The 13,065-nt window shown below is 38.7% G+C and overlaps 1 protein-coding gene across 6 annotated transcripts in view; it reads right to left on the bottom strand.

Moving 5' to 3' along the window:
- The window catches only part of SOX5 (SRY-box transcription factor 5), a 439,034-nt gene extending 426,826 nt beyond the window's left edge, over nucleotides 1–12,208 (bottom strand). For 5 of the 6 annotated variants that reach the window (XM_055118344.1, XM_055118343.1, XM_004611274.3 and 2 more), the window contains exon 1: nucleotides 10,890–11,113. In XM_055118344.1, coding sequence (XP_054974319.1) covers nucleotides 10,890–10,927 — 38 coding nt within the window. In that variant the 5' untranslated portion in view covers nucleotides 10,928–11,113. Of the gene's footprint in view, nucleotides 1–10,889; nucleotides 11,114–11,999 lie in introns of those variants that run through there. The other variant, XM_055118342.1, reaches the window with a different exon arrangement.
- Between the last annotated feature and the right edge of the window lie 857 nt (nucleotides 12,209–13,065).

Below are 13,065 nucleotides of genomic sequence, written 5' to 3' on the forward strand. Positions count from 1 at the left end.
TATTTTATCTGACCAAATTCTTTCTACAAATAACTCCTTTATATCACTAAATACATGCAAATGAACTTTAATTTGCACAGATTAAAAGTAGAAAATGTTAAACCAGAAAATTATTATAACTCTCAATAAATTAATCCCTGAAAAAACAACCTTTAGTATATCAGATTTCCTGTATGTATATAAAATGGGAAGAAATGTTTTTTGGATATGTATTTATTAGCAGTAAGTAGTCAAAGAACACTATAGCTCTATTGTTGCTAATTAGGCATCCACTACCTGGCATCAATAATCATGAATGCACTTAAAACAATTCTCACACATAAATAAATCCAAAAATAAGTAAAATTTTTTAAGGCAGCATCTTATATATTCTAAAAAATTCTCATACATCAAAGCAGTTTGTTCTCATAAAAATATTGAAGGCATGATCCTTTTACATTTATCAAAAATTAAACCCAGTTTTCAAAGTTTTAGTTCAGCAGATCCCATTCAACCATATTCATATATTTTAAATTTTTTCTAAATTTAAGTATTACATTAGCATTGGGGGACAAATAATCTTATACTTTTAAAGCCCATTTTATAGATGCATTGGCTGAAACCCAAGGAATTTAAGTGACTTATATATCCCAAGTTTTAATTCTTGATTTGGAAACTGTAGGAACATATGCCAACTTTGTTAATCACTAAATGCTAGATTATAAAATATATTAGAAGCAAGTTGCCCGACTGGATGATTTCCAGATTTTCTTTCTTGCTTAACAGTAGGATATTTGCACATTTCTTCCTAGTTCTAAATGTAGTTCTGGTTCAATAAGGTTCTTTTCTGTCATATTCGGCTTTTGGTTTTGTATTTTTTTTACAACTGTTATATAGCAGGAGAATAAGAGAATAACACTCAGTCTTCATTCCAAAATTATAAGTGTCAGGAATGGAATGAGAAGATTCTACAAGATTATTATGCAAACAAAACATTTTTAACATATAGCCAATTTGTATTATGCCAAATATATGCATCTAAGTCTACAACATAAAACTAATTTATATAATAGCTTCATGACACCATGTTTTAAAGTAACAATAATATGGAAAGTCTGTGGATATGCATTATGATTATGGTATCGATAGTATGAGTACACCTTTTAATTCAAACACGGTGTTTTTTTTAAAAAAGCGTGCAACCTGCTGAATCTGACTTTTAAAATGCATCTTTCATTGGTTATTCCCTCTACTGTGATTCACAATTCAATAATTCTTGTCATCTATCAACTAATGCATAGAAGTTTGGCTGAACTAATGATAAAACTACGAGCTATCTAATTTAGTTTGACAAAAAACTTGTAATTTAGTTGGTCTTGAAGCCTAAGGTTCTATTTATTCATGAAAAAAGAGACATAAACTTCCCACAGCACCAGGTATGTCCAAAAATTCTACTGGTCAATTATTTGATTTTTACATTTATGTGATCCTTATAAAGGCTTTAGGTTCTTTGACCTAAAATGTCACCTTCATGCTTTTCATATTCTTCCAAAAGGTATTATTCAGTAGTCCATACATAATTTATTTTTCACATTATTGTCGATAGTTGAGGGTGGTGATCTGATGTATCTGAGCCTTTCAAACACATAGAATATGAATATTATCTTTAGAAAAACTGAGTTTTAAAGGTTTATAGCATATTTGAGCACCAAATATATTGTATTAGACTGAAAATTCCTTTGGTCCAGCTACTTGTGTCTGCACAACACCAAGCAATTGATAGGTTAATTGAGAAGTGGTTCCACGTGTCAGGCTACTTATATGAGATACTCTGTCTCCAAATATATGTATAAATGCCAGAATTCGGACCATCAGATAAGAAGCCTAGGACTCTTTCACATGCATTTCAAATTAATGAAATCTCAAACATTAAGATATTTCAGAAATCATCACTCCCATGTTTGCATTTTACAGAACATACACAGACTCGCAGAATTTTCTCAGTCTGTAGAAAAGACTGATCTTGGGATACCAGTCCACCAGTCCAGCTAATATCACTTTATATTCCTTTGCCCTTTCAAAACCTCAATGAAGATAATGATAAAAGCAGACTTTTATTTAAAAGGTGGACATTATTCAATGTTTTAGGAAAAATACTTGAAATCCTAAAAACAAACCAAAACAAAACAAAAACACCTCTTTGTTGGCTCAGTATGTTTGGCTTTGGACTCGAGCACTCAACTTTCTCAATCTCAACCCGAAACTTCCAATATCTCCAACTGTGTCAGGCATAGCTTGACCATCCCAAATTCTTGAATTCAAATTTTCTATTAAATATGAAATATCCTAAATATCTTAATATCCTAAATATTGGAATTCTCTTTTACGTTTCTGTAGCTCATGCCATAGATACCTTCGTGCAAACGAGAATGAGGGATAAACTGTAAGTATCTATAAACTGTTTCTGTCTTTCACAATCTTATCCCCTGAGTTTCAGTAGAAAATATTCAAATTCAATTTATTAATAATTCGGTTACTTAAATGAAAAGAGTTTCTTCTAAATTCTAAACTTTTTAATGTGAATGCGTATAACTATTAATTTACCCCCGTGGACTCTTTACATCACTGCTAAAACCTCCCAATTATCTTTTAGTCTACCTGTAAGACTCTCTATATATTCATCTCCTTCAGTTTGATTCTTTAAATTGCTATGAGGACCTTTTTGCATATCCTTTCTCTTCTCTTGAAGGGTGCCTTAGAAGTATTAAATATTACCTACCAAATTATGTATAGCTAAAACTGTACCCCTTCTATTTTCCTAGCAATCCTAATATTTGGAAACAATTTCATTGCCATCTTGATATTCCATAATCCCTAGAGTTCTAAAAACAGTATCTTGTTCTCTATTTCTTAAATTATATATATTTAGGAGTAGAGAGAGAACAAAAAAGGTCTTTCCTCAGAAATAGCATTCACTGCTGTTTTTTTCTGTTCTAGTTGTTCTGTTTGATTATTGGTACTTCAAATATTACATAAAAGTTTTCCTCACATCGTGATGACACTAAAAGAAAGATGGAAATCTTAATATGATATGTATATTCAATTATAATTCAGTCAAGTGTAAGCTTAAATTAATGAATGAATAAGAACTTTTATAGTTTAACCATCAATTAATTTCTCCTACTAAAAGACTGAGAGAACCATACATTAACCTGCTTTATCTTCAACACAGAACTCAGGCAGTAAAGATTTAAAAAAGATTATTAATGCTTATTTTGTGATATTTTTCTACACATTCCTTTCAAAAATATTATGTAAGTCAATAAAGAAGAAAAAGGGTGGAGAGTAAAACAAAAAGACATTAGGAAAGAAGCAAAATGAGTCTTTGGACTTTGTAAATTATTGCCCAACAAACTCTAGCTCAGGGTAAATACCCAAAAAGAAGACTTGCAAGCCAATAATTTTACCTTAACACCATTTTAAGAATAAAAATGTTTTATGACTTTTAAGCAATCTATATTAACTTTGAATGAAGAATTAATTACATAAATTAAACACTACTTTATTTGATTTTGTATTCTCTTTTATGGAGGTGTATTTCTCATTTTCAATGTTTGTGTTTCTTTTCCATTAGGATGCTCTTTTTTATTAATATAAAATTATTTTAAATGACAAGTCAACAGATCAATGTGAACATTCTATAAACCAGCTCTCAATACTGTATATGCCCTTAGTATATCCCAACCAATATAAAAACAAAACAAAAATCAGCACTGCTATGATTTCCTACACTTAAAAATAATTCCAAGAAAATGCTATTTGAGCCTGTGTTTACTAATAAATTAAGATTATCAACTACACTAATAGGTTGACCCTTCACCTCTTTTCCCATTAGTCCTGAATCCCTTAAGAAAAATGCAGAGTCTTCATAAAACAAGTGTTTAGTTATCAACTAATTTTACTCTTGTAAACTGTCAATATCAAAATCTCGTAAGGTTTTGAGGCTTTTTTTTTTAATTGGGGTGGGTGGCATCTGCTATTCAGTGATTGTTAAGTCTTCCTATGTGCATCTCTTCGATATACATCTGATTATTGGGTTTTATTCTAGCAAAAATCATTAGAATGGGTAGAGGAAGCATGTGTGCATAGAATATAGAGAAACTCTACACATCTACACAATGAGAACTATTACAATGAAGCCACTAATATACTTTAAAGAAAAACCATATATACATGTTTTAGAGCCGTTTTCTTTTCTAAAAAAAGATACATTCTTTCAAAGATGTGAAGAGCAGAAATAGAAACACTGTTACATATGAAAGTTTCAACAACTTTGCTGCCAGCAGCTTTTCTTTATAGTGTAGCTTTTACCTACAGTATGTGTTGGCACTGGCAGGTAGCCCTAATTCTTTAGTAGCCAAATTATTTTTGTCCCTGAAGTAGGAGAAATCCACATAGCACATGAATGAGACATGGTTTACTAGTTTGCACACATCTTTATAATTCCAAGAAACCAACACTCATTCACAAATGCTTTCATTTCAGCTAAGTGAAGGACCACCAGAGACATAGTTTGAATCCCTGTCCACATTCTCCACCAGAAAATGTGCACAGACCAAAAAAAAAAAAACCCACCAACTTATTAACTTCAATAAATAATTTTCTTTGGTCCTTAATGAAAAATAAAAAGCTTTCTGTTTGCCACACTCCGCATTTTATTTAAGTCAAAATATTTCAGTACCTGGCATTAAGAAAAAGGTTCTTTAATGATAAACCTCAATGTCTTCCGATAATAATTCATCACAACAGCATAGTAGTTTAGATAATGTGACCCACAATAACTAACATCCTCACATTGCATGAGCACCAACTACATTTATATACTGCTGCAGCATCTTCATAATAGAGAAAAACAGAAGAAATAAGCAATACTTAGAAATAAGCACATAACACAAGCAATGATTTAGACACAGCAAAACCAAAAAAAAAAATCACTCTGAATTCTAAGGCAAGACAAAAGTAAATGTCTTAACACTAAAGAGCCAAGGGAAATGTTACCTAAGTCGAAGAGATATGAAATCCAAGAAGCCAAGTTCCAGCCTGAACTGATTTCAGATTCAACAATGCTTCTAAACGCCTATGAACATCTACAAGCTTTTGCTCTTGATTTTTCCTTCTGTCATGTTTTATGGGTTAAAAAAACCAGCCATCAACTACCTTGCAATAGATTAATTACTTTCACCCTGGGTGATAAAAGGGCACATCACAGGAAATGGATACAAAAGGAAGAGAAAAAGCATGTTAACAAGTTTCTCAACAAACCTGGGAAATTCTCATGAAGTACAGATTAAGGTTCAGTGGTTCCAAACGGCAGCATTCAAGTTGGGTTCATATTTGGGTTTTTTGTTTTGTTTGTTTTTTTAAACCACCTGTCCTAAAACGACATTGTTTATGCTAATTATCTTTGTTTATGCCACAATTCTGTTTGTTTACTACATTCTTTTGAAATACCATATCCCTATAAACAGTTCTCACCAGAATTCTTCTAAATCTCGTTTCGGTCTAGTCCCCCCTCGGCAGCCCACCGAGCAGAACGCAGCTCTACAATGAAGACGCGAGAGCTGGGAGCAACTTGGAGTCTTGGAATGCTCAGGCTGGCAGAGGCAGGCTCACTGCTAAGGTCTGACTCTCAAGCTCCAAGGGAAAAGGGTATTGAACGTGGAGAACGGCAACACCCCCTTATTGGACAGGCAGAACCATATGCCACAGTCTCTCCTAGAGGAGATGTATGAGCTCCCAAGGAGGGAGGAGAGGGAAGAATAGGTGATGGGGAAGGAAAGGGAGCCGGGCAAGGTCTTCTCCGGGAGCATCAGCAATGTCTGATTACAATGGAAGGCTCGGACGCATTCTAGAGTTTGTCCAGGGAGACTCTGTTCACTTAGCAAAGCAGCATCAGTCTGAAAATGCTTGCTTTCTCCAGCAGCAGCACTAGGTGATATTTACCTTTCTAACTATCAAACTTCCTATCTAACACAAATGACAAGGCAATCAGTGAAGAGAAAAAAGAACACAATAAGGTAAGATGCTGGCATGTTTTAGACCATTTTTTTGGTCCAACAATATATGGCATATTGGAGCTAACCGTGAGTTAGTAGAAGAAAAAAATCTAGAGTAGTTTATTCCCCATGCAATTAATTAGCTGCTTCAAAATTCTACCAAACTATTAAAGAAACTAGAATTCATCAGGTATACTTATTTGACTTTAATCTAAGAGTGAGTACCCAACCTACATAACGTATGTCTGCGTGATACAATATGCTCATGAATATACCCAATTTTCCAGGTAGCTGGGAACTAGATAATCTGTGGACAGAATAATTAAAAATAATGTACTATCCATCAATGCAATTTTAATAAATTATAAATGTGCTATATTTTAAACAGCTCCTAATCGTATGATGGAATTATATGTTAAACTATTAAAATATGTCTTCCTGTTTGCCTCTCACATATGATGCATATAGATTTTTTTACTTAAAAGCTCCCTAAGAAAAAAATTAATACTTAATCCTATGCCTCATGAATTTTAGAAATGTAAGATATGAAAAGAACACATGAACTTGAAAAGTAATCATAGCATTCACACCTCTCTGTGCCTGACAACCTGCTAAATACTGATCAGTGTACACAATGCCACCTGAAATTTAACCCTTAATTGTTTCTGGTGATCAGTCAGGGATCCTGCTAGGTCAACAGAACAGAGCGCTGTTGTGAGCGTGAGATGGGTGTGGGTTGTCCACTGATGCATGCAAGCTGTGTTCCAAACCAGCATCTCAGCTCACTCACCGGCAAATGACTGAGACGGTAATTAAAATCTATAATCACCTGGAGGCACCTTTTTCACTAAACTGCAGTAGTAAATAAAATGATAAAATTCACAAAGGCAGCAGCTATTAAACCCTCTTGAAAACATAATCTCAAAACTTAGAGGTGGGCAAATGTCAGCAGACGACAGAAGGCACTCAGGAAGTTTCCTACTGACTCACACCTAGAAGTTACCTGCTAACTTGAAAGTACTCCTCATGAACAGTGTAGTATTTTTTTCTTTTAAATTTCTAATTAAACTGAATAAATCTCTCTGGGTAACATATTATGATGAAACTTTAGGTAATTAAAAGACCACTAATGTCAGAGTTATTTTAAAATCCATCGATAGCACTTTTTCACAGCAGTTTTACAAAACTGCTTTTCATAATAAAGATGCTATTCTTCCTTCAGAAAAAAAAAAAGCACTAGACAATTCCCTAATGTGAAAAGATTGTTTCTTTCATGATTTTGACCACAAACAAATTTGATGAGAAAATACAGCATAAATAAATTAAAATTTTATTACAGAAGGTCTTTCATATGGTTCTAGCAACCTCTAGGAAATAAGAAGTCTGTTGAGTACACCCGTTTTGAGAGAAGCAATCACATAAGTGATACTATAAACTTAATTTGATTCATCCCATTATGTTCAATCCCAACTTTTTTTTCTTTCCTGACATTATCGACTGTCTTTTTTGAGCAGTCCTCTTACACTTTGCTCTTTAATTAAGTCCCTAAAATAAGCAATTAGAAAGTGTAACAAGTAGCTTAGTCATAAAACTATTACATTACAATCAAACAGGCTGAATTTAAAAGAAAGCAATGCAGTACAATACTGCTGGCAGCTTCAAAGTGCTTTTTCCCCATTCATCAGAAACTAATATTGAAATTGAAGGCAAAAATTTATGGCATTTCATTTGGGAATATGAATAAAGAGAAGGTATTCTCCAAAGAAAACCTAAAGTCATAAATTATTGTTATTTATTTTCAGATGAATATATAAATTCACTGTCTTCCTCTGAAGACTCTAGGAGTTAAAGGATTTGCTCTAATGATGCTCGCACTAAATCTAGCCCACGTTGCCAGTCATGTTTCTTCTAAATAGTATGATGCAAAAATTTTTTTCTCTTACACTAATTACTTAGAATTTGTAAGTCTTTGCCTATTCACATCCCACCTAAGAAGTACATTTTTCATTTATCAATAGGACTCAGTTGAAATTAAAAATAAAATTTCAACTGATTTATTTCTGAATCACTATTTAATTTGCTTTACTTTTAAGCATCTTCTAACAGACAGTGCAACTATCTGAATTATTTATCGTTGCAATATTAGTCTGACAGTATTGACCATGCTTGTTTCAAGGGTTCATAGTACTGTCATGCACATCTAAATCCAAGTTTGACCCTAGCATTTGAGTTCTGACTTAGTGCTTAAAGTTCCAAATAGTCTGCAGGATGGAAAGAATAGAAGTTGAAGACAACAATGGAATTTTGTTTAACTCACAATCTTTCACAACACCAAAAAACTTTGAGCAACTTATTTGAATTTTCTAAAGCAAAGTTCTCAATTTCATGAAGAAATTTAGAAGCACTCTCTTTACATTTTTGAGTTTGTGAAACACCTACAGCAGGTGAGCAAATAGAGTAAAAAATACTTGATTGAAATAACCCACTTTCTCAATAAAAACTGCAAAGAATACAGCATGCAAAAAAGTTTACCATATGTGATAATGATGTTTTAACATATATACTGACTTTGGAGAATACAAATATTCAATATTGAGACTGCATGATATATTCTATGTGGGTGACTGAAGAGATGCTCACCCCCGTACAAATTCAATGTAAACAAATAGTAATGATTAACTAAGATTTTTGTATGTATTACCAATTACAACCACAGGGGAAATTATTAAGAATTGTATATCATACAACATTTCTCAGCCTTATTTTTGCTACTAATATTTCTAAACATGCCATCTATACTAAACACTCTATTGATTATCACTGTTTATTTAATTAGCCAGTTAGAAAAATGTGCCTCTGAGTGATTAGAGAAAGAATGGAAAAGCAAGTAAGAGAAATTCTCACGGGGGTGGGGGGTAATATTAAGAGATTTAAGCCTCAAGAATAGGAAAGGGAAAAGTTCAGTTTAAAAAGAGATAATTTTAAAAAAATACAAATAAAGTTCCTCGTAGGGAAGCTTGCCTATCTAGATAAACAGACTACAGCCTGCTAAAATGTAACTGCCTTTTAAATAAAAAGTCTGTTAACAGGGATACAAATGAGTCCCAGAGTTTTATTTTCAAAACTACAGAATTGAGAAAATATTATCATTAAGTGCTACTTACTCTGTGCACCCTAGAAAACTTGCTACATTGAAGCAACAGACCACTACACCAGGCAACAGTATGTAGCAGTTCCAATAACTTCAATATAAACATATAAGGTAGACTACATTTTGAAAATAAAGACTAGAGTTACTATGAAGAACTTTCAAAAAATTAAAACCAGTAAATAACATTCAACAATTCATTGGAATTATCTGCTGAGGATCTTAAATTTAACAGCAAAAGAGAGAGAGAGAAGAACGAGTAGAGGGAGGAGGAGGAGGAGGAGGAGGAAGAAGAAGAAGAAGAAGAAGAAGAAGAAGAAGAAGAAGAAGAAGAAGAAGAAGAAGAAGAAGAAGAAGAAGAAGAAGAAGAAGAAGAAGAAGAAGAAGAAGAAGAAATAACTAAAAAGAAGAGAATATTAAAGTATATATGTGACTATTTCACTTTCTTCACTGACCTAATACTGACTTCTCTAAATGTGAGCACATTCAAGCACTATTTTAATCTTAATACTCTTCTTTTCCATTGCTTCACTTCTAGAGTGTTTTAATCTTTGTCCTTTCTTTTTTCGTCTTTTCATATCAAATTCAGTCGTTTGAGCGATGAACAGCTTGACTTAGCATATTTTTAACCAGCTGGTCTAGCACCTAGCTTGCATTGCATAGTCAGATACAACAAATGTTTATACAGAAGGTAGCTTTCATGAAAATGAAAAAAAGCCTGAGTAGCATGCATCCTGGCTTTTTTTAGAATTTTTTTAATTCACCATACAGAATACAAAGTTTGAATTCTTTTTAATGGCAAACATAATTCTATTTATAGTCTAAAAATGAACTTATGCCGGGATAAGAACTCCAATTTAAAATTGCAATGTGTACTTATAGGAGCACGAAGGGGGCTAAGATTTTTCCAAAGCCCCATTTTACTTGCAGCAACATCAAATGGAAAGATATCACGCAGATTTCTCCAAATAGAAGCTACTTAATTACAAATCCATAGAGTCCCATCATAGCAAAAGGGGAAAACAGACTATACCAAAATTCAATTTAAGACAGCTCAAACAGTGGCCACGAAAACTTAGAAAAGGATGGACCGCTTACTCCCTTTTGACATTTCAAGTGTAATCTACTAATAGCATGCTAGGATGTTAAATTTTCTTTAAAAAAAAAATCTGCTCTCTTATATCAACAAAAGGTCATGTGCTTTACTGAGCAGCTTCCAAAGTTTTACGAAAGGACCAAATAGGAACTTATAGCCTCCCTTTTAACCACCACTAAAAATGTCCTGACACCCCAGAAATTACAAGACAGAGATGTTGAAAATGGTAACCCTGCACAAAAGCTCTTTAAAAGGTGAAGGGGGTGGGTGGGTGGGTGTGGGGGGTGGGAAATCAATGAAGGAAGAAAGTAAGAGTGAATGAGAAACAGAAGCAGCGACTGCTGGAGAAAGAGATGCTTCACGTTCAGTTCATTTCCTGCGAGAGGACACAACCTCCAAGCGGGATCAGAAATCCCGGCGACTTTGCAAATCAGTTCAGTTGGGTCCCGGGCACCGCCAACAAAAATCCGCTGAGCAGCCTGCGAGGAGCCCGGGGCGGGCGGAGAGCCGCGCGCACAAACACGCTTTCGGGAGCATCTCCCCACCGCTCCGGGGGCGCCGGGAGAAGGGGAGAGTTGCGCTCCCACCGCGGAGGGGGGACTGTACTCACCTTTCAAACTCCTGGGGTAAATCAGGGTCAGTAAGCATGCTGGAAAAGCACAATTTCCCTTTGTCACCGCGGCCACCTAGGATCGTCTCCAACTGAATCTGTCAAGTGAGTCCAAACCTTCTAAACCAATTGATTTTTCTGTCTCTCCTCTCCCCTCTCTCTCTCCTCCTCTCTCTCTCCTCCTCTCCTCTCTCTCTCTCTCTCTCTCTCTCTCTCTCTCTCTCTCTCTCTCTCTCTCTCAATATCTCCCCCCTGCTCCCCCCTCCTCTCTCCCTCTCTCTCTCCCTCTCTCTCTCTCTCCTAGGACTCCTTGACCAGTCTCTTAAAGGGGTAGCGCACTTCCAGCGGCGGGGTCCAGCCCCCCTTCCCACACCCTCGCGGGCTCCGTGCGGGCCGCGAGGCACCAGACAGCACCTCGGGGTGCCTGTCCCTTCCTGTTAATTCCCCCTCGCAGGCATTAGCCAATGTGAGAAGTCAACTCATTCACCGCGTCTCCCATACTCTCGCTCCTCTAAATAATAAAAGTCACATGCGCGCACACACACACACACACACACACACACCACGCACGCACACACGCACGCACACACACACAAGAGGCTCGCAGGATTTCTGAAATGCATTTGCTCTTGATTAAGAGAAATCCATACACTCACAGAACTCCAATTAAACTGCATTTATGAGCTCATTAGGCAAAAAAAAAAAAATCAAATATGAGTAGTAGCATTTTACACCCGGCATGAACACTCCTGCTCACCCCCTTCCAGGGGGTGGCCCCTCTGTGCGCACACGGAAACGCACACACACACGCACACACACACACACACGCACACACGCACACACACACACACACAGACTCACGCACAACAATCAGGCATTGTTCTGCGGGAAGAAAAGCAACTTTGACAGCTTGAAATATAGCAGAGCCCCTCGGGGGAACCTGTAAACAACTTGTCACTCAGGCGCCCGGGCTCCCGGCCCGCGCCCGCCCGCGTCCCCGCCCGCCCCGCAAACTTTCCCGGCCGCAAACTCCACGCGGGACCCCCGCGCCGCCCCGCACGCGGCCCCCGCGCCCCCCGCGCCGCCCCGGGGCCGGGCCTCGGGTCCTACCGGGCTCCTCCCGCGGGGGGCGGGGAGGTGGGGGGGGCGCGCGGCGGGGCGCGGGCTGCGGGGGTCGCTCCGACGCCCTCGGCCCCGGCCGCCCCGGGGAACCCGGTGGCCCCAACTCCGGCCCGGCCGCGCCGGCCCAGCCCGGCCTCGGCGCCGCCGCGATGACCCAGATCCCGACGGGCCGGCGGGGGCGGCCGGCAGGTCCCGCGGCTCCGACGCGCCCCCCACGCCCCCCGCGGCGCGCGCCGACCCCCGCGGCCCGCAACGCCCCGCGCCCACCCGCCCGCGCCCCGCACCCGCGCCCGCCCGCGCCCACCGGGGCCGGCCCCCGGCACAAAAGGCTCCGAGCCCGGGGAGAGGTGAGGATACACACACACACACACACACACACACACACACACACACACACACACACACAGGCACACAAGCACAAGCACACAACGCGCACACACGCGCACACACGCACACACACGCTCACACACATATTCGCGCATACACACGCGCGCGCGCACACACGCACACACACACACACACGCGCGCACACACACACATGCACACACACGCACACACAAAAAGCCTGCCATTGTTGGGAGGGCAGGTCAGTTGATTAGATTTTCGGTGGAGAATTCCACGAGGAAATTCCCTTCAAAGCCCAAGTGATTAACTGGGGCTAATTCTGGAAACGGGGCAGACAATGGGTCAATAGTGTGCGCGGCCAATGTCCAGGCTGGCACTGAACTCACTTTAAGAAAAAAAGAAAGGGGGGGAGAGAGAGAGCGAGCCAGACTCCCCGGGCTCATCCACACCCGCCGCCCCCCTCCCTGGCCCTTTTATTTTGCAGCTGGACAGCATTAAGGGCCTTTGAAACCGCAAGGCTTGACCCCACCGCAGTTTGATTAGGTCCCACTTTTCCCTCCCCCCTCCCGCCGGCAGCGACAGGCAGACGGTAAGTTTCCTACCCCGCAACACACCGTGCCAGTGTGTCCCCAAAGCCACATCCACGTGCCACCTTCCCGCAGGAGCCCCGCCACAGCCTATATGCCCAGCACGGGCACTGGGTGGGGGG

This window comes from Sorex araneus, chromosome 10 (genome assembly GCF_027595985.1).
Source record: "Sorex araneus isolate mSorAra2 chromosome 10, mSorAra2.pri, whole genome shotgun sequence".
NCBI classification, from domain to species: Eukaryota; Metazoa; Chordata; class Mammalia; order Eulipotyphla; family Soricidae; genus Sorex; species Sorex araneus.